Consider the following 24,022-nt stretch of genomic DNA (forward strand, 5'->3'; position numbering starts at 1 on the left):
AAGCAGTGGTATCAACGCAGAGTACTATATGCAATGCACCGATTTTATAACTGTATATTTTATAATTAATATTTTATAATTATATAAAAACATAATTATATAAATTTTATAATTATATAAGATTTTATAATTATATAAAAATTATCGATAAGTAATACTATTGAAAAAGAGAGATAAACACACGCGTCGATAATAAAATTTATTGGCTTGCTCTGCCATCCCCATTTCACTTTCTTTTCATCGGTTTCCATTAGTTTTACGTAAAATTTTATTCTCTATTTATTCATTTTTATAAAATTCTTGAACTTTTTCACAGGGTATGATTGATACGGAAGGTTTCAAAGAAATTGAAGCTGCGGCGAACGAGACAAGAGATAAAATAAAAACAGACCAATGGCGAGAGGCAACTAATTATTGGGCTTATACGCAAACTATTGTTTTAGAAAAAACTTACAACGTTGACTTCTATAATATTTTGACAAAACAGAAATGGAACTATTATCATCCATCGCCGCAGAATATATTGTCCTTTGATGGAGGTATATGATCATTTAATATAATAGATGATAATTAACGTAATAATCACGTATATATCGTTTTTTTAATCAATTGCAGACGCTATATATCGATATTTTATTCAACTTTGGTCTCAGTCACTTGATAGTTTGATGAATGGCCCAGTAAAAAAAGCGCTCGGTCTTAATGTCACTCATGGCATCCAATCTAGCACAGTTTTTGACTGCTTAACAGAAGATTTTATGAAGCCTGTTATTAATATAGGTATTAATCAAATATGAAATATCAGATAGGTATATATATGTATTATTAAAACATAAATATGATAAAAAAATAGTGTAACTTAATGTTATCTTAATAATATTATTGTCATTATTTCCTTGTGAAACGAATATAAAAGCTAAATAATTTGTAAGCTTTTAAAAAGTAGTTGAATCAATTTTCATGAATTATACAGGTGTCAAATATCTCGAAAACGAAACTTTTCTGAGAGAGAAAAATGTTTCAAACCAAAGTTGTAGAGCTCTAAATGGCGTATTATGTAATAATATTAGTATGACCTTAAATAGCACTGCCAACGTCAAATAAAATGCACTTTGAATTTTTTAAACAGAACCCCCTATTTTTCATTACATATTCTTGTAGCTTATCTCGAGAGCTTTCCAAAACACTATAATAAAGTATTTTTTTATTAAGTATTTTTTAAGTTATTATATATTTTAATCTGACATATTTTGATATAAAAATTAAATATCTCGTAAAATATTTAGTTTTCGATAATCTTACCGTAATACTTTTATGTACAGAATAATGAGACAAATCAATTAGTATAAAAAAATTGTTTTTAAGTAAATTATTTACAATATATTTTTTTAAACAATTATTTGGTTTTTTTTGGTACTAATTGATTTGTCTCATTATTCTGTACGTAAAAGTATTACGATAAGATTATCGAAAACTGAATATTTTACGAAATATTTTATTTTTTATATCAAAATATGTCAGATAAAATATAAAATATAAAATAACTTAAAATATAAAATAACTCAAAAAGTACTTAATGAAAAAATACTTTGTTATAGTGTTTTGGAAAGCTCTCGAGATAAGCTACAAGAATATGTAATGAAAAATAGGGGGTTCCATTTAAAAAATTCAAAGTGATTTTTATATGACCTTGACAGTGCTATTTAAGGTTATACTAATATTATTATATAATACGCCATTTAGAGCTCTACAACTTTGGTTGAAAACATTTTTTTCAGAAAAGTTTCGTTTTCGAGATATTTGACCGTTTCCAGACTTTTCTAACACCCTGTATAAATTCATGAAGTAAGAAGAGGATAACTGATAAACACATTTACATATGTAAACTTAAAACTCTATCGTGACACATGCATTCCCATACATTCAGACACATGTGTTTGTTCTAAAACTGAATCTTTCGCGAGATGTTAAGATATATTATTTCTCGTATAATGTAATACACTAAGGCTTATATTTTTATAATACATTATAATTTGCTCATGAAAAATGCATAAGAATATTCTGTTTTAGTGGAACAATTACTTAATGAAACTTGCTTGAACGTATTCGTATACAATGGACAATTGGACTTAATTGTTGATACACCGGGTAAGTTAATTTGTATTTTTTTATGCGCTGCAACACATAATGAATAAAGCTAATAGCGCTAATACAAATCCTATAAACTTACCTTTTTTAAAAAAAGGTAAAAAAGGCGCTAGGTACACGCGCTAGTTGTGAAAAATTGTTATCTGTATTTATAAAAAAAAATTTCCTAGAAAAAGGATGATATCAAAAAATTGCGCCAAATGAATAAAAATTTATGATATAAAATTTATTTCTTTTATTATTATTTATATAAAAACATTTTAACTAAAAAAATTGTTATACAAAGTAGTTGTTTTAATTTCCTAGAAAAATAATAATATTGAAAAATTATGCCAACTAAATAAAAATTTGTTATAAAATTTTTTCATTTTATTTCCGTTATTAAAAAAAAAAACATATTTTATAAATCACAATATAATTAAAGTAGTAGGGCGTATAGCTAAAATAGAATTATTTTATAATTAACTAAATGCACAATGTAACAATGCAACCCCCATTGTTACCCGGCACGTAGACCAGTCGGAAGTCTGCCGTCCGGCGAACACCAGCCGGGCAGTGGTAGAAGCGCTTAGCGCCCTATTTTAAACGTTGCATAACCGAACACAAGAATGGAGATACCGTACAGCCATCATACGGCTGCCGTTACGGCCCGAACTCCGAGTACCCCCGAACATCTCCGAAAAATACCGAGCGCTTCGATACCGAAACGCCGCATCGTTTTTCCGCCGCGGGGTAGCGGCGCGCACCGTTAATTACCGATCCCGGAAACAACGCGTCGTTATCCCCACCTGAATAAGCGACGCGGTTACCGTTAAGCGCTCGGTATAAAAAGGTCGCTGATACATAAAAAATAACGCCGGAATTACTAGCGCAAATTCATTGTCACGCGCTTCCGATATTCCAGCGCCGATTTATCACGCGATTATTATACCGCACCGAATATCTTTCGCGCTCACATTTTTACCCGCGCTCTGTAAGCAGTCGCGAACCCGCTTCGCAGGATATAACCCCATTGTACTTTGACCACAGCCGGAAGAGACAAAATAAATAGACTTAATCACACCCAACATCTACCGTGTGTCTCACCCCTTTCTCGAGCCCTGATCCCGATTGAGCTAATCCGCGCGTTCGCGAAAGCGGACTGTTACAATAGTATATACACATCTAACGCTTTGGGATATATTTATTGAAGGAAAATTTCTCATAAATTCTAAGTCGCATAAAAAAAACTTACACCAAAGCAAAGTATAAAAATTTGGCGTGCCCGAGTCGCATTAAAACATTTTATAGATATATACAGGATGTCTCAGATCATTTGGGACAATACTTATGTACAGATAGAGCAGACCAAACTGAGTCGAAAAGTCATCTTTCATTTTTTTTATAATGCTTAATAAAGGAGTATTATTGATTAAAGTCTGGTCAATCAGCGCCAACCTTTAGCCAGGTGTACGTCGGTGAGCTGCGCACCGTGAAGTGTGTGCTGCCGCATACTATCAGGCTGATTGGCCAGACTTTACTCAATAATAACTCCTTTATTAAGCGTTATAAACAAAGAGATATAGGACTTTTCGACTCAGTTTGGTCCGCTCTATCTGTACACAAGTATTGTCCCAAATGATCTGGGACACCCTGTATATTATTTTGATGTAATATATGCGAATGATAATATATATAGATAATATATAATGTATATGTATTTATAAACTGAAATTTTAGTAGATCCGTAAATCATTATATATTTTTTTGACACATGCTTTTTGTATAAAACTTAATAAAATTTTATATAAAACGTAAATAAATTACACAAAAATTTTCTTTCGAATTATACATTCTGTAGGATAAACTTCGTAAATCAAAGGAATTCCAACCGCATTAAACATTGATTATGAATTGATATTGCATATATATATTGTATATATATAATTTTATTAGTTTTATACAAAAAGCATATGTCAAAAAATGTATAATGATTTAGGAGTTTACTAAAACTTCAATTTATAAATACATATACAATTATATATTATCATTCACATATATTACAACAAAATAATGTATATATTTATAAAATGTACATGTCTCTTAATGCCAATAAATGTGGGGCAATATGTTTTAATGCGACCCGAGCACGCCAAGTTTTTATACTTTGCTTTAGTATAAGTTTGTTTTATGCAACTTAGAGTTTATAAGAATTTTTTTTTCAATAAATATATCTCAAAGCGTTAGATATGTATACAGGGTGTCCCATTTTAAAAGTTCCACCCTCATAACTTTTCAGGATCAATGTTTGAAGGAAAACGACTCGGATAAAAGTTGTAGGGAACAAAGGGGGCTATATAATAGTGATCTTGGATTTGACATTAAAGGTCATTTTCAAGATCATTCGGAGATCAACTTCCGTTTTTTAAATGGCCCCTATTTTCCATTATATATTCTTGTAGCTTATCTCGAGAGCTTTCCAAAACACTATAATAAAGTATTTTTTCATTAAGTACTTTTTGAGTTATTTTATATTTTAATCTAACATATTTTGATATAAAAAATAAAACATTTCGTAAAATATTCAGTTTTCGATAATCTTATCGTAATACTTTTATGTACAAAATAATGAGACCAATCAATTAGTATAAAAAATAATTGTTTTTAAGAAAATTAGTTACAATGTATTTTTTTAACAATTATTTGTTTTTTTGGCACTTTTTCGATATCATTATTTTTCTAGGAAATTAAAACAACTACTCTGTATAACAGTTTTTTAAGTTAAAATGTTTTTATTTAAATAATAATAAAAGAAATAAATTTTATAGCATAAATTTTTATTTATGAGGCGCAATTTTTGATATCATTATTTTTCTAAGCAATTTTTTTTTATAAATACATATAACAGTTTTTCACAACCAGGCGTGTATACCTGGCCCCTTTTTTACCTTTTTTTAAAAAGGTAAGTTTTTAGGGATTATGTTATTTTTTTACTATATATTATTTTAATAACATGTAAAGCAATCAAGTTTCTAATAGGTTTAATCAACAGCTTGAGTTTGTATTATAAAAAGTATTTTAAAAATAATAAAATAAAATTAGAAATTAGCAATTGGAGCCAGCGCCCTATGTAGAGCGCAAATGAATTAATCAATAATATTGTAAAAGTATTTTAACATAAAAGTGTTCTTATTTTAATCTACATGTTCTATGAACAATACACACACACACACACACACACATGCGCGCGCACACGCACGCACACATATATACAGGGGTGTAAGGTCCGAGCAACCTCCACGCGGTACATTCTGGATAATACTAATGCTGGCGGCACCGTAAATTCTAAAGCTCATAACTCAGACAATTTTCAACAAAAGTAGGTCATTTAGTGGCGTTTTGGAAACGTTCCGCTGTCATCTTTAATGCCGTATCATAAAAAATAGGGTATCCCATTTAAAAAAATCATGGCCTTCACCTCGTCTTTACACCTCCAGTCAAGGTCAAACGGATATGATCATTGAATAGAACTTTTAAAACCCTACAACTTTGGTTGAAAACATTTTTCTCAGAAAAGTTTCGTTTTTGAGATATTTGATTGTTTCCAGACTTTTCTAACACTTTGTATATATATATATATATATATATATATATATACATACACACTTTTTCTCTTATTTTTGTGTCCTGAATCCCCCATTGCAATACTTCCCACTTTTTAGAATACACTCTGTATATATTGTATAATATACATATATAGAGTGTATTCTAAAAAGTGGGAAGTATTGCAATGAGAGATTCAAGACACAAAAATAAGAAAATTCATATAAACATATGTCCGACATGACCGTGTTTTCAAGTTATAGCTTGTTTTATTTTTTAATAAAATTAAGATAATTATGTTTCTGCATACAAAAGTGTAGCTCTGACTGCATTACCGTAGATTAATCCATACATAAGGTGTACGTCTGCCATTTCATTGTTTCTGACCAAACCATAGTTTTCACTTAAACGTACTTCTATCGTTAATAGTACTAATGTACGATATGAATATCTTACCTTCACTGAATACAAGATATGAACCGTATCACTTACAATACAAATAATACGCGTTTATGTTTACAAATTAACAAGACCTTAAGTCCTTTAAAACTTGTACATAAACAACAAACCGATGTCCAAGTATCTTAACTCTATTGGAAAATAAAACAAGCTATAATTTGAAAATAAGGTTATATGAACTTTTTCTCTTATTTTTGTGTCCTGAATCCCACATTGCAATACTTTCCAGTTTTTAGGATACACCCTGTATATATATATATATATATATATATATATATATATATATATATATATATATATATATATATATTGTAGCGCTGTTTGAAACGAACATAATGATGTATGATATAATGTAAATATTTTACATATTATACGAGTTTTACAGATAGTTTTTGGAAGCAACCACTATGCTCACAAAGTTCAGTTTAAACTATTTAATTTAATATGTATTTGTTACGGTTTATTTTTTTTAAACGTTTAAAAGATAAGTTTAAAAGATAAAAAGGGGTGGTCACTTTTGGTGGGCATCCTATATATATATATATATATATGCGGCTTTGCATGATCTTGGCGCGAGACACTACCGTATCTTAATAAAACAATTTGTAAGAAAATTTTATGAAATAAATTAACATTAAAGCACATTATAGCGATCTTAAATACAAATGATAAAAATATCTTGAAATAAAATAAAATATTTCAAATAAAATCTAAAATAATATCAAGTATCTAGATATTTCTCAAATAGCCGTGTTTGATAAGGACCCGAGAAGTTTCTGGTTTCGGGGGGTGTCGACCGAACAGCTAGGAGTCACGCACACTCACCCTGGTCTGAGCCGCACCTCACTAATATTCCTCGCGCAAACGTATTTCGATGCTTAATTTGCGGTTGATAAGTTCCTTGTCGTTACCGAGAACTTTGAGAAAACCGGGAGAGTGTTCACTTGATCCGATCCGAGTAGCAAAATCGAATTCCGAGAGCTTTTGTAAACTGTTCTAAAGGCGACGTGCGTCACGAAAGACCGGTACTCACAGAAAGATAAGATAAATCCGAGAGCGATACTAGATTTTCGAAGAAAGGAAGACCGTTAGTATTCGAACCAATGACCCGCACCAATAACCCGTTATTTGTCCTTGTTACTGATAATATTCGTTCATTACCAAATGAGAAATTCCCGATGCAGATTGATGATGATTAACAATAATGAATCACGCTAAGAACCGAACCGATGAATTATATAATTGATCCAAACAAAGAACCGCTAATTAATCCGAGACGTAGGCCGGTGTGAACAGCCACTTGTTGCTAGAGAGTAGAGACGGATATTCACGGAATGATCGAGAATCTCCGGAAGGGTCGATATCGACTCAGGAGCGCGGATAAGGTCCTGAGAGCGTGCTTATGATTGGATGATAGCATGGCGCGATGCTGGTTAGATTGATAGGACAGGCTTCGGGATTGGGTTAAGGCCGCGTACAAGAGAGAAAAGGAAGAGAGAGATAACACTAAGGAGAAAGGCCAGAGTGAGTGAGATGCTGTCGAAAAGATTGCGTAAAAGTCGCGAGATTTTCTGAATAAGCCGAGTAAACAGAAATTCTTGAATTATTGAATTCTTTCTTTCGCATTTTAACGTCTCAACAATTTTTTTTCATTTATAAAAGTAAAGCTGCAGAATTCTTCCTGATACTTCTGAATAGTTGAATCTATAAAATACACACACACACACACATACACATATCTTATATAAACATATTATAGAATACACACATCTCTTTCTTATAAATATATGTATTGCGATGCTTTGTTCTGTTTTTACACGTAGCATAAATTGCTTTTGCAATGTTTTAGTTTTTTCTAATATAAATGAGATATACCTGATCCAACTATCCACATGTATTACGAAGAATTTTGCATCTTTACTTTTTTATAAATGAAAGCGTACGGACACTGCACTCGGCATTTTGCAAACTTAATCTATACCTGTCAAAAGCAAGTATTGATGCAAGCAGTAATATCACGAAGCGCCGTTAGCGCAATCTTTCGTCAAAGGCGCCAACCGTACAAGAATACATTGCCATTATTACATGTGTGTTGTGTACGTGTATATATACGTGTAGTATAATACCACTATATTCTATGCATGTGTTGTGTACATATATGCCGGTAAAAGGGACGACGACGACGATGATGATGGTGACGTTTCTTACATGAAAATTTCCACATTTCGACTTTGCTTCGAATATCTCTGCTTTATAGAACATGCAGAGAGAAAATAAAGACATTTTCCTTATCTAAATCGAACCCAAGCCATCGATTAAGCTTATCAAGAATTCGATCGGTTCAGCTGTTATTCGGATCTGGTAATCTAAGGTACTCTCAACTATCTGACTCGCGTATAGATACCCGGGGTGCCTCGCTTTTGTTACGCGCGGTCTTTGCTTCGCGTGACTTGGCGCGAGACATTATCGTGTCTTTTGATGAAGCATCTGTATATCCTATGTTAACAATCTTAATGATATTATTCATTAGGAATTATTATAGCATAATATTTTCTTACTGTTCTTGTATAATCCATGGTTACTTTATTATATTTTAGGCACCCTTCTTTGGGTCGAAAAACTAAAATGGAAAGACGGTAACACCTGGAAAAGCTCGGTAAGGCAGCCGCTCGTCTCTGAAGAGATCATTGAGGGTTTTTTGAAAACTTATAATAAGTTCTGGATGTACTGGGTGAACCGAGCCGGACATATGGTATGCATACTCTCACTTTCTCTCTTTCTATTCAGCTTCCATATTTATTGTAATATCGCCGCAAGCGATCTTTAAGATTAATATGCAATAAAATTCTAGGTCGAAACATATTTTTTATATACTTAATGCCACTTCGTATTCACTCTTGTCGCTTATGTAAAGTAATTCATCATAGATTTTTACGTTATATATGTCCATTGTAATGTAGAAAACAGTATAAGTAATTTGCTGCCGTTAATTAAGAGACGCGTAAATTATTCATTAATAATTTGATTATTTTTATAATCTATATTATAAAAAATTGACTTATTTCAAAAAATTATTTATACATACACATGCGCAAGTGTTTTTGGGGTAAATATACTGAAAAGGGCGACGACGGCTAAAATCTTTTGAGAATTACTCAGAACGGTGGTCTTGACAAGGTGAAAAGCAAGGTCATTGAAGCTGGGTCCCCTTTTCGGCATATTTACCTTTAAATATATTTATTGGAATATGTAACTGTAAAATATTGTGTATTGTTTTTGTCTTTATTTTTCTATCATACGTGTTCACACATTAATATTTCGAGATAATGAATATATAAAACATATTTAGTTATTTACATCTTAATTATTTACATATGTATCTAATTATGATATTTTTATTTACATATGTATCTAATTATAATATTTTTATTATTTTCGGTAAAACTGCATGAAAGGTAACACACCTCCGATTTTATCGCCACTTAAATATGTTGTAGAAGAGATTCTTCGAGTAATTCCACGCAAGGAATAAATAGGGACAGAATTGGTTTAAAAGATATAATAAATTGAAGTTTGATATTAAAGTGTGTGTACGCTACATAATTTATTATTTTTTCATTGAAAAGAACTGTTTATGACATTTACGCGTAGGCAGACGAGGAGCTCCGATACTCCCTCTGCACCCCACCCCGAAAATATTTTAATCTAACTCAAACCTATTTCCAGTTTTAAAAATAAAGTTGGGTTGGATTAGGTTAGATTAATGGGGGTGGGGTTGCAGGAGCAGGGATGGTGCAGAGGAAAGGGCCTCCCTTCCCCACGCATTCAATAAATAATATTTTTCAAGACAAGACTCACAAATTCGTGTAGTTGCATGTTGAAAGCTGTTAAATGCTGCGAAAAATAGGTGAAACACATTATTAGTAAAATATACATGACTGTATATTTATCCCGTAAATCAGTGCTCGGAATTAGATGCTCTTTTCGGGCCGACATCTAAGGCGCTGCCTGCGGTCTTCCACTTACTGTCCGAGGCTTGACGGCCGAGCCGCCGATCGCGTGTGTAACCATAGACATAGTATATCTAGGCATAATATATCGTCACTCAAGGTCAAGTCCATATTTTTATCATGTGGCTCCTTCGAAATCATGCAACTTTTGTCTGAAACATTTCTTCTAATCTCTTTTATTCTAAAAGATATTCAGTTGCATCACTTAAAATGATACACCCTATATTATATACAAGGTGAGTCTTTTTAATCTTAACAGGCAAATATCTCAAATGTAAGTTTCAGAAGGAAACTTTTTAGACAAAAGTTGTTTGGTTCTGAGGGGAAAAGAAGATAGGAATATTAGTTAGATCTTGGATGGAAAAAATAATTGTTTTTAAGAAAAAGTATGTAATTATTTACAATGTATTTTTTTAAACAATTATTTGTTTTTTTCTACACTAATTGATTTATCTCATTATTCTGTACATAAAAGTATACGGTAAAACTATCGAAAAGTAAATATTTTACGAGATATTTTATTTTTTATATCAAAAGATGTCAGAATAAGATATAAAATAACTCAAAAAGTACTTAATGAAAACATACCTAATTATAAAGTTTTGAAAAGGTATCGACAAGGGCTATAAGAATTTGCAATAAAAAATACAGGTTTCGATTTAAAAAATTCAATGTGATCTTGATATGACCTTAACAATACCATCCAAGATCTAACTAATATTCCTAACTCTTTCTCCCCTCAGAACCAAACAACTTTTGTCTAAAAAGTTTCCCTCTAAAATTACAAGTTTTGATGCCTGTTAAGATTAAAAAGACTCACCCTGTATACGGAGTGTAACAGAGCGCCCATATCAGTAGTTTTTTGAGGAAACAACGCATTTTCGTAAAAAATGTTTCATGCAAAAGTTGTAGAGCTCTAAGTGGCGTATTATATAATAATATTAGTATGATCTTGAATAGCACCGTCAAGGTCATATGAAAATCACTTTGAATTTTTTAAATGGAATCCCCATTTTTCATTACATATTCTTGTAGCTTACCTCGAGTGCTTTTCAAAAAACTATAATAAATATTTTTTCATTAAGTACTTTTTGAGTTACTTTATGTTTTAATCTGATATGTTTTTATACAAAAAATTAATTTTAATTTAGAAGTATAAGACTCTATAGATAAACATATAGAAAGGTAACAATGGCAATATGAGCCAAGCGCAGGTATTCGGGCACCATAAGTTTATTTTAACAATGAGTTAATATAAGTTACAAATAAAGCGGACGGACGTTTCGGTTCTTTTTGGAGCCATCTTCAGCGTACTAGTTTAATTCATAAATTCCTACACGGTTCGACGATGGCAATGCGTATAGACACACCAATTACATTACTTTCATCTTTTTAGTTATAGATTATCAATGTTTAATTTTTTTTTTTTTACCTTATATGTAATGTGCCCAGATACATCGATTTTATTTTATTATATTGACTTGTAATTTTAATTTTTAACTTAACCAATTAGTATAAAAAAATAATTGTTTTTAAGAAAATTATTTACATTGTATTTTTTTAAACAATTATTTGTATTTTTTGCACTAATTGATTTGTCTCATTATTCTGTACATAAAAGTATTATGGTAAGATTATCGAAAACTGAATATTTTACGAGTAATTGAATATTTTATTTTTTATATCAAAATATGTCAGAATAAGATATAAAATAACTCAAAAAGTACTTAATGAAAATATTCTTTATTATAGTGTTTTGGAAAACTCTCAATGTAAGCTACAAGAATATGTAACGAAAAATAGGGAGTTCTATTTAAGAAATTCAAAGTGATTTTTATATGACCTTAACGGTGCTATTTAAGGTCATACTAATATTATTATAGGCACAATTACTATGACCACCTATTTGAAAGGTCGTTTCTGAAAGCATTTTTGAAGAGAAACACGAGAAAAATAGTAAAAAAATTTTCCGACCAATAGTTTTCGAGATATATCATTTTAAAGCAGTGCTCGGATTTAGTTGCACATTTCGGCCCGATTCCGTAGCTCACGCCTATTGCCCCCCACTCACCGCTCGTGCGTTAGCGACGAGTCGCCAGGTACGCGTAACTAAGGAGCGCGACGTTTTGTTTCAGGAGCGTTCATATGTAAGAATGCCCAAATATAATAATAAGACAATATTTTTTAAATGCACCGCGAAAATTCTCAAAATTCTGAGTTTTTCTTCAATATTTTATATTTCATTAATATAAAATATTGAAGAAAAACTTTTAATCATAGAGAAGTATTGTCTTATTATTATATTTGGGCATTCTTATATGCGGACGCTCCTGAGACAAAGCGTTACGCTCCTTAGTTACGCGTATCTGGCGACTCGTCGCTAACGCACGAGCGGTGAGTGGGGGGACAATAGGCGTGAACCACGGAATCGGGCCGAAATGTGCAACTAAATCCGAGCACTGCTTTAAAGTATTGGATATGATAATAAAACGTTACAAAACGGACCCAATGACTTTGACCTTAACATATGTTATGAAGATCACAGTTGCGAGTATCTTTCATGTGTAGAATCGTGCAAGAATAACCCAAACCAAATTTTCGTTTCGAATCTAACCCAATCCACCCATACAACAATTATGGGATGAACCTCGCTTCGCGTTGTAAAGTATATGCGTGGACACAGTGGGTTCCGCCTCTCCCCCCTACGGGGGGGGCTCCACTTCCGACAGATATAACCTAATCCAAACCTATTTCTGATTTAAAACTAAAATTTGGTTTGGGTTACGTTATACAAGATGATTCAAAACAACTTTTTGTCCTCGTAATGTCATATTGACTCAATTCTAAGACGATTTTTCCTTTGCCAAAATTTTTTCCGAGGCTTAGTTTTTAAATTATAAGCCAAAATAGTTAACGAATTACGGGCCGCGTACACGAGATAGGTAGGAGCGGCGCAACTCACCGTCCCATGCTGGTGATTACGTGAGGCGCTCGCTGCGATCAACTATTTGCTACATGCGATGGGGTGTATATGTGAGAGAGAACGCATATACACACACATACACATTCTCTCTTTCTCTCTCTCTCCTTTTCTTTCTTCCCCCCCCCCTCTCTCTCACTCTTTCTCTTTTTTACACCCATCGCATGTAGCTAACAGCTGATCGCACACACTCTTTCTCTTTCTCTCTCTCTCCCTCTCACTCATTGACTCTTACCTTGTATGTAGAGATTCGTTGCCCTCATACGACTCAATAAGTAATATTTGTGTGTGATACAACGAGTAACTAGCAAACTTTTTTTCACTCAAATTGTACCACTTATCGAACTTTTACGAATTAATTCACGCACTTTATCGAGATAAACTGAATTTATTAAAAAAAGCGATGTTATTATACGTTATTATATTTTCATATTTTATAGTTTCATGTTTTCGAAACTATCGAGTTTACAATGTCGGAGGCTTTAGCCGATCACGGGACACATGATAGCGTCCGCGTCGATCACGCGTAATGTGATACATTCAGTTGTTCGGCAGCCGGCAGCCGGCATGCCGGCAACGCTAGTACCGATATAACTTGCTTGTTGTCGTCGCGCAGTTTCCGCATCGAATAACGCGTTTCTTTCTTCGAGTTATTTTAATAATTAATCGGCAGTAATCGGTAGATTGTGATTAACCGTTATAATCGTTAATAAATTCAATTTATCGATAAAGTGCGTAGATTAATTCGTAAAAGTTCGATAAGTGGTACGATTTGTGAGTGAAAAAAAGTTTGCTAGTTACTCGTTGTGTCACACGGAAATATTACTTATTGAGCCGTATGAGGGCAACGAATTACTACATAAAAGGTAAGAATCAGTGAGAGACAGAGAGAGAGAGAGAGAGAGACAGAGAGAGTGCGTGTGTGCGATCAGCTGTTTGCTACACGCGATGGGTGTAAAAGAGCAAGACAGAGAGAGAGAGTAACAGAGTGCGTGTGTGCGATCAGCTGTTTGCTACATGCTATGGGTGTAAAAGAGAGAGAGAGAGTAAAAGGGAGAGAGAAAGAAAGGGAGAGAGAGAGAGAGAGAATGTATATGCGTATACGCATATACGTTCTCTCTCATACATACATCCCATCGCATATAGCGAACAGTTGACCGCAGCGAGCGCCACACATAATCACTAGCATCGACGGTGAATTGCGCCGCCCCTGCTTGCCTCGCGTACGCAGCCTGTAATTCGTTAACTATTTTGACTTATACTTTAAAAACTAAGCCTCGGAAAAATTTTGACAAAGGAGAATAGTGTCAAGTATATGACATTGTAAGAACAGAAAGTTGTTTTGAATCACTCTGTATAACCCAAACCAAATTTTTGTTTCGAATTAAACTTTAACTTTAAATATCTCAAAAATTATAAGAAACCGCCGATTAAGTTATAAGGAAAAGTTACTCAGGATTATAATCTTGACAACATATATCAAGGTCAACATCGTTGGGTCCGTTTTTATAAAGTTTTATTATCATGTCCAATAATTTAAAGCGACATATCTCGAAAACTATTGGTCGAAAAATTTTTTTACTATTTTTCCCGTTGTTGTGCCTCTAGCCGCTAAGGAAGAGGTCTTTTGGGATTTGTACGCCCAAAGGATTAGGATCCACGCTCGAAATAAGACACTCCCGGACGTTAGGTATAATTTAGTATATTTTGCAAGATTTAATACACTTTCACTTATTCGCGATTATAATAGTCGAGCGCGATACGTACGGTACTTCGATAATATTGAGCGAGCGAGTAGTCAGCGAGTCGCCTCGCAAGTGCATCTCGCGCTTATTATATCTCTTAATTAATTATCGTCGTTGATTGGGGAGGAGTGTGGTGTCCCTGACCAGAACATGTCTCGTGCTCCGCTTGTTAGTCTGTCTCGTCAGCTGCTTACTCAGCTTCCAAGAACTTGACCGTGACTTCCTTCTCTTTAGTCACGTATCTTACTTTTATTTTATTAATATTCTTTTATTACTTTACTCTTTCCTAATTTTTCTTGATCTCTTCTAATTTTAATGCTTTGCTTTACTCGGCTCTTTCTTACACTTTTCAGTTTCACTTTATTGTTTTATTCTTTAATATATTAAGAAATTGGTCGGGTTACGACACCGTGTTCCTCATCAAAAATATCTTTAGAAACGACCTTTCAAATAGGGGGTCGTAATTATCGTAATCACCCTTTATTATTTAATGCGTCACTTAGAGCTCTACAACTTTTGCATAAAACATTTTTCACGAAAATACGTTAAAATTCCTTAAAAACTGCTGACATGGGCGCTCTGTTACACCCTGTATATACAGGATGTCCCAAACACCCTTGAGGTTACGTAAAAATAGATTACATATATAATATATTAATAATAGAAATTTATGAAAATTATCTAGCAAGGCAAATTTAAATGACGATTTGACAGAAGGTACGATCTCAGCATATTTTTTACTAGATGGCGTTTATTCCTCGCGCGCTTGGCATGTACATGCTTCTTACTTTCTTTTGACTCCTAGGCGTTGCAGAACGATGATATACAGCTTATGTTACTCAGGAAGATCTAAGCTATCTACCAGTGACAGATTTTTAAAAATTGGTTTAGTAATTCTGAGATTACTCCGAGCAATAGAATAAACAAACAAACTTTTCTCCTAATAGTATTAAACGGGGCAAGGGTAATTAGATTTTGCCCTGGATGCAAAGTTGCGAATTATAACGTAAAGAGTTCAAAAGACCGTGAAAGTTGCGATTATTTGGCGACTCACCGCGCGGTACATACCTCGTGTTTCATACGGAGCAAAGCTCTTCGGTATTGATAGTCTATTGGGCTGGTAGAACTGCATGCAAGATGAGGCAACAAGCTAGACAAGGCAGTGCAGCAGGCAAGGCAAGACAGTACAGCATGCAATGTAAAACTGCTCCTCGTTTCCATCCAAGTGCGTCCCACGTGCAGTTACTTCCGAGCACGTACTTCGGGCGAGTAAGTAACAAGCGATTTTACTATATGGCGATGTGTCTGCGACCTAATACTTTCGGCAAGATACACAGTAGCAAAAGGGCCCAAAATCGGGGCGCGAAGTGATTAATATACTCTCGCTTCGCTAATAACTATCGTCGATGAAAGGCGATGGCAGCACCGATTAGTGAGTCTAATCGCGAGATTAACGTCTCGCAAATTAAACTATATTTAAAGTAACTATATACAGAATACTGCTTTGAATAACTGGACTAATTTTAATGCTACTATTTACAAAGAGTGGTGCACCAAACACCGCCAACCAGAATACAATGTATTTTTTTGTTCAATTGCATTCTTCTGCTATAGTGCCTCTTGGCAAAGAACACAATTTCACCAGAGGACGGGTAAGACAGCCATCCATTGTTCTCACTGTGGTAACCTGCGAAATACCGTCACGACCCGTGTGTAAATCTACTATTCGCGCTCGTCTCCACTGTAAAGGAGGGGCGTTTTCATTTTTTATTAAGACCAACGAAACCTCTAATATCGGATCTATCGTGTTTAAACATTTTGGACGTTGCTGCAAGGTGTGCAAATATTCACTATGCCAACGTTTCCAAAATTTTTGGTGCATATGTTGCATTAATTGCCATCGATTGAGTCTATTTGTCGGTACAGGTTCGAGATCGGGATAAGGAACAGCTACAAGAAGCTTCAAGGTAAGGAAATGCCTTGGCGAAAGTACTTCAAGATTGTTAGGGTCGGAGCTGGTAGGATATGGGAGTGGTGCACTTGGACACAGTATAATTGGACACGGTGCAAATGGACACGTTACAAATGGACACGAGATTGTGCACACGGTTCAATTGGACACAGTGCATTTGGACACAGTAATTTTGGATACAGTAGCTTTTGGACACATAAGAAAATACGCATCGTTTACTTGGACACCGCTCAATTGGACACTGTTCATTTGGACACCGTTCGTTTGGACACAGAAAGATGCGCACCGTTCATTTGGACACCGTTCGTTTGGACACCGTTATTTGCCCACCGTTCGTTTGGACACCGTTCGTTTGGACACCAAAATTTGATTTAAATTATACGACGTAATCCACACCAAATTTTTGTTTTAAATAAGAAATAGGTTTGGGTTAGGTTATATCTTCCGGAAGTGGAGCCCCCCCGCAGGGGGGGCGGAACCCACTGTATCCATGCATGACATCCAAATATGCGAAAGGCTAAACAAAGTGCTAAAAGCAATGTAAAATTAATGACATCAGTATCAGAGATATATAAGTATGAATATATTTTATTTTGACAGATATTATAACCTTCAAATGTATCTCCTTTTCACGATTTCATATTTTACATAGATTTACCAGTATAAAGTGTTATAAGAATACTGATTATATTTTCCCAAAATGATTTTTATTTCTCTCCATCTGTTACATATTCAAACAAACAGTGCGCATGTTTCTGTGTACAAATGAATGGTGTCCAAACGAACGGTGGGCAAATGAACGGTGGGCAAATGAACGGTGTCCAAACGAACAGTGGGCAAATGAACGGTGTCCAAACGAACGGGCAAATGAACGGTGTCCAAACGAACGGTGAACGGTGTCCAAACGAACGGTGTCCAAATGAAGTGTCCAATTGAGCGGTGTCCAAGTAAACGATGCGTATTTTCTTATGTGTCCAAAAGCTACTGTATCCAAAATTACTGTGTCCAAATGCACTGTGTCCAATTGAACCGTGTGCACAATCTCGTGTCCATTTGTAACGTGTCCATTTGCACCGTGTCCAATTGTACTGTGTCCAAGTGAAGGCCACTCGTAGGATATAGAGGCCGGGAATTTAAAATTGCTTCGATTTGTGCTAGAATGGTACTAAATTCTTCGACGGTGAGAAGCTGATCTCCCACTATCCGCTTGAGGTGGGTTTTCATTGATTTTACTCTTGACTCCCAAAGGCCTCCAAAATGAGGCGCAGAGGGAGGATTGAAAGACCATTTTGTCTTCTCGTGCTCCAAAGCGGCCTGCATACAATTAACGAGCTCTCGAAGAGCTCCCACAAAATTGGTGCCACAGTCACTATATAACAGCAAGCAACGACAACGTCTAGCAATGAAATACCTGTGCGCGGAGAGAAACAATTCTGTCAATAGTGAAAATATGAGTTCCAAATGAATCGCTAATAGTGAAGCAAACGAAGAGACAAATATAAATTTTAATTGGAGTTGCTCCTCGAGCTCGGCGAGTGTGAACTAAGAAGGGTTCAGCATAATCAAGTGATTGCGAACGGTTTCGCTTGGCATACGCGTTCCAAGGGCAGATCCGCCATGGGCGGCTGCATAGTACAAGGATTCGCCCGGAAGCATTGATAACAATGTACGAGAAAATGTTTGATGACCTGATAGGTTCCTAAAATCCAAAAATTCTGTAACAGAAGATATGCAGTGCATGGCGCCCAGGATGCAAATATGTCCTGTGAGTGCACTCGATGATGAGCTCCGTTAGTCGATGCTTACCGGGTAATAATGCTGGATGCTTGGCTTCGTACTACATTGAAGCATGTATCAATCTATCGCCCACTCTGAGGATACCGCTCGGATCCAAGAAAGGAGAAAGCTTGCGAATGGCCTTGGAGCAACTCTGCTTATGCATTGCAACCGATTTATATCTTCCGCAAAATAGCAGAGTTGAACAAATTTGACGAGTTGTAATAAGGCTGAATGTGATTCAACGCCGCAAGCGGCGCCTCAAATATCGACCCGAAAAGAGCATCTAATTCCGAGCACTGCCGTAAATGTAAACAAGCACTTTTTCCACGTCTGCTGTACAACAAATACAAGTACACAAATTTCACTTTTCCTAATATTATCTTATAATACCTGAGAAAAAACTATGAAACTTTAATTTGTTATATCTCGTAAACCAATGCCGTACCCCGTATTTCTTGCGGGGAATTACTCAGAAGAACTTCCCCTATAAAATATTTAAGTAGCGATAAAATCAGAAATGTGTTACTTTTTATGCTGTTTTACCTTATTTCTTTTAATGTAATAATAATTATAAAATTAAAAAGTAAACTCAGATTTTGTCAAATAAATGATTCATAAGGATAAGTAATATAAGAATTCTTTATTTCTGTGTATTTATATACTGTGCGTAATATCATTCTCTAGATTTATTTATCTTGAAATATAACGAAAAATAACAAAAAATGAAATATAACGAAAAATAAACGATAACACTCATCGGCATGATGTGCTACAGCAGAGTTCTTGTACATAACGCTGATTTGTAAAATTCAAATATATTTAAATTACAAAATAAAATATAAAATATAAATAATAATATAATGTGAAAATCTAATTTTTATATAAAAATAATCTAAATAACTATGAATTTTTTAATTATTTAAAATACGATCCATATTATATTTTGTATGCGCTATATCGTACAATAATGTATAAAATGAATTAGTCATAGAAAGATAAACGAATAATTAATTTTACAAATAAATTAAGTAAGATTTTTTATAAATTACTAACCGGTGCTCCGCCATTGCTCGACGCCACTCCAGGCCTTCTCTTCTTTCGTCTGTCTTATTCATCCTTTGTTGCAGCTTCATAGCACTCATTCATTCGCGAAAATATTTGTCCGGATTCGACACATTCAACAAATTTCGAGCATGAAAATTAAATATTATTTCTAACCGCGCAAAGGAATTCGGTCGGGCAAAAACTCGCTCGAACCCGTTATCGCGACCGTTCGTCCTCCTTTTTTTGCATGTTCAAGCCGTCTCTCCCTTTTTTTCGCCTAGATCGTGATACGCCGAGCCGATTGAACGATATTTCCGAGACCAATCCGATACGCGACAAACAGCGTAGGTTCTCGGCGAAATTCCTCGTCATTAAATTTAATCATCGGCTCGGCAGTCTTGCGCCCGTTCTCGCATGCGAAGCACACAAATCTAGCAGTGTCTTACGCCCGTGTTGAACGGCCTTTGCTCGCTTCAGTTCTTTCAGAAAAATATCTTGTGCTCGCGATCGCTCGCCAAGACATCAATATCGTGCCGATTATCGGTCGCGATTTCTCCTCAACTTTTCATTCGGCTTGCGCTCCGGCAGCCACCGTCGGCCGGCTGGACACCTGGGCAACGGCCCGACGCACATTGTCGATAGTGCGCGACCTTGACCCTTAGGGTCTATGCGCCATTCGCCGAAGAGTTCGAGTTGCATCTCCACTTCTCTTCTTCAGTGACAATCGATCTCAGTGTTTGATCACAGACGAATGGGCAATGAATGCGAATCGCGCATCTCAGCACTATCATTTTCTTGTATATGTATTAATTTTGTAGCGTGTGCTCTCGGTGCGCGGTGAGCTTACGATCCGGAGACGACGATAAAGTCGCGATCGCGTTTTATACCACTGCCCCGCAACAAGATCTCCGCCGATCTCGCGGACAAGATTTCCGTTCCGGTCAGGGTGTCCATACGACGCCCAGCAAGATTTCCGTCGGGCAACTAACGGGCAGACTACGTTGGTATTCTCAGGAGATTCCCGATTTCCGTCTTGAAGCCATCAGTCTCGCGTCCGTCGGACAGTGAATTATGCAAACACGGGAGCCACCGTCTGTCGAGGGTTTCCGCGTGCTTCATTTATTGTAATTTGTGCAACTATTCCGTAATAAAGATTAACCTTTTGTATGCACTTGACCACCTCTCAGTTAATCTGCATGTTACTCTTGTGTTCGTCTGCCCTCCAGCGATTTTACGAAATCGCGTCACGCGTTCATCACGCGTCACGCGTTCATCACGCGTCACGCGCTCATCACTGGACGATTCCGGTGTTTCTTTCGCGCGTCCGGTCGACCCGCGGCTTGAACGCGCACAATATTCGCGGTTGATTAGTGTGATCTCATGCGTACTAATACGGCGATTGTAAAATTTGCATTCCCGACATTAACCATATTTCATTACACTATCATTGCGATGAGAGAACAACGCAAGAACTATGATATTATAGAATATTTTTATTATCATACATCACATAAACGAATAAATATATTAAATATATACTATTGAAATCGAAGAGATAAAAATGTATCCAAGATATCCGATAAAAATCCGAAAAAAATGCAATATTCGAAAATATGTATAATTAGGTTAGAGTTATTTACACGATAGATTTCGATCAAATAAATCTCACGAAATACGCAACGTTATATTATGATAATGATAACTTATGCAGAATTATATTATATATAACTAGTCATATGGTCGATAAACATCAAAACTCGTGGTCAATAACGTTATTTATTATTTATATTCTACCAGCCCGCGATGTTTTATCTATAACCAAAAAATTCCAGAGCGACGTTGCATCGATTACTTTTTTTCAGTCGCATGTTACAGTAAATTAATCGTATGAATTAGAGTGTATGAAGATAGCTTGTTAAACACCGTTCAAAAATATACGATCGAAATGAAGTATTGCACGCGGGATATATTTCATCACGTAAATGTCGCGAGATATTTATTAATAATTAATAAATAAAAAAGACGTATGTCTATATCACACGTTTGTATGAATCATTCGCTCCGGTAATTTACATTTATTCCATGCTTTCAATAATTGCAGGCAAATGTATATTAAAATCGATGAAAAATTGCTACCGAGATGCAAGATATACAGAGTGCTAACTATTTTTGCTCATAACTCAAAAATTACGCTTCAATCCAAATTTTGGTAAAGGAAAATTCGTCTTAGAATTGTATCAGAAATACGTCATTTTACGGACGGAAAGTTGTTCCGGAATACCCTATATATATGTGAAAAATTTGAACATTAAATCATAATCAATCTATCATTACTTGTACATATTTGATGTCGAAATGCCACTATACACATATATCTCATGATTTATTATTTAATATCTAATGTATTTTAATGTGAGTATAATATTAATTACGCAGGTTCCGAAAGACAATCCAGCAGCTATGGAAGTAATATTACAGAACCTGACAAGCAATGCAAACAACTAAACGAAAGCAAAAATTAATTTTTGTATTTATAAATATAAAAGCTAAATATAATTTAGGTGATGGTGTACTCAAATTATTAAAATTTTATCCGTCCTTCATAAAATTAAAAAAAAAACAAACAATTAAAATACTTATGCAGTTCCGATGCAGGTTATGGAATTGTTAAAAAACAATTCTAATTATATTATCATACATTAAAATTATTGTATAATTTATATTATACATATACAAATCAATCGTTTTCTACTTCAATATATAATTATTCATATGTGCGCATTTCTTCAATCTTTTTATATTGTTCATAAAAATGATTCATATTTGATAGCACATCTATGTGTACGTTACTAAATATGTGACATAACTATATAACTATAATAATATATATTATTAATAATGTATATTATTATATAAGGAAAAATACATTATCTCTCTTATAAAAGACTATCTTTTTATTAAATCACCTAAATTAAAAATGTACAATTAAAAAGATTAATTATGTAAAAACATAAAATACATAAGTAGTATAGCTAAGCTGATTCTAACCCAGGTCCTCTGGTCTCATAATCGGTAGGCGAGGGGTCCGCGGAGAGAGGGAAGGGGACCACGGCGAAACCGGTTGGCGAGAGGTCCGCGGGGAAGTGGGAACGCATGCGTCGCGAGTAGGTGTGAGAGAGATAGGGCGAGGCGTACGCGAGGCTATGTGAAAAGAATAGCGTTCGTATGGACGTGGATGATGCAAGATACAGCGTTCGCAAGGCGGTGTGACAAGGATAGCACAAGGCGTTCGCAATGTGTAGGAGAGGCATAGCGTACGAATAGGAAAAGGATAACGTAAGGGAATATGATGGTTTTGCAGACTGTGCATATCTATTACACCGTTTTCATTCATACATAAAATAGGATAAATAATTAAATTCATAGATAAATAGTAAAATAACTTATTTATCACAAGCATCGTGAAGAATATCATTTACAGCACATATCAATAACTCGCAATCTATGAGTGATTCGCTGTTAAACATATCACTTTCATGTATCACTTTTGCAGCGTCACATACATTAGCGATATTATTACGTTGTAAAACAATTACAAATTGTTGTAATTTTTCATTTACAACATGCATATTTTCGCACAACCAATAATTAATAAATAAACATTTTTTTAAATCGAATAAATATAATAGAGTTGGTGGTTTCATATATAAAGAATTATTGGATAATCCTATTTTTATAATATTCGAATCAGACATTTTAACAATCTCAATTGTCAAATCTCGAATTCGCAATGGAGTTTCAGTCGATTGTAGAAGTCGTTCAATGTCTGTATGTTTCTGCATCAACGATTTCCATCAATAAATATATAAATATTAATTGATTGCGCCAATATTATGATTGGCAATATTATTTGATTGCCTCGATTATCGCCGAGAACCAATTCCACGCAAAAATACAGCTCCAACGTTTATTCCAATGTCCAAATATTTGTATGAATCGGAGTTGAGACGTATCGTCTTCCAAGTATACAAACCGCACGACGAGGCTCAAATGAACTGCTAGGGAATAATAAAATATTATTTATAAAAATATTTAAAAAGTATAAAAATTTTTTAAAGTATAAAATTCTTTAAGTTGATTAAAAAATACTTGTTATATTTCTTCTTCTTATATGGTGAAGCTTCATCATTATGAATTGGAACGTAATAATTCATGCGGCTTCCTTCAGTGGGATACATTTTTATATGAACCTTTCACACACGTGATCGATGCAATACTGAACGTATTAAATATATTTAAAATA

At 34.5% G+C, this 24,022-nt stretch overlaps 1 protein-coding gene across 1 annotated transcript; it reads left to right on the forward strand.

Annotated features, from left to right (window-relative positions):
• The first annotated feature begins 319 nt into the window (after positions 1-319).
• On the forward strand, positions 320-22,492 carry LOC138933741 (retinoid-inducible serine carboxypeptidase-like). The gene is made up of 5 exons (XM_070296725.1): positions 320-539; positions 616-780; positions 2,071-2,148; positions 8,787-8,941; positions 22,156-22,492. Exons 1-5 carry the CDS (start codon positions 320-322, stop codon positions 22,222-22,224), a joined length of 687 nt encoding a protein of 228 aa, XP_070152826.1. The 3' UTR covers positions 22,225-22,492.
• Positions 22,493-24,022: the final 1,530 nt, after the last annotated feature.

Source organism: Polyergus mexicanus, unplaced genomic scaffold (genome assembly GCF_030449975.1).
Source record: "Polyergus mexicanus isolate NDT 795.1 unplaced genomic scaffold, iyPolMexi1.0 SCAF_1, whole genome shotgun sequence".
NCBI lineage: Eukaryota > Metazoa > Arthropoda > Insecta > Hymenoptera > Formicidae > Polyergus > Polyergus mexicanus.

Excerpts from the sequence above, each read along its gene's own strand:
- LOC138933741 (XM_070296725.1), top strand. The coding sequence starts at position 320 with ATGATTGATACGGAAGGTTTCAAAGAAATTGAAGCTGCGGCGAACGAG. Across the intron at positions 540-615 it reads TATATTGTCCTTTGATGGAG|ACGCTATATATCGATATTTT; the intron begins GTATATGATCAT and ends AATCAATTGCAG. Across the intron at positions 2,149-8,786 it reads CTTAATTGTTGATACACCGG|GCACCCTTCTTTGGGTCGAA; the intron begins GTAAGTTAATTT and ends ATTATATTTTAG.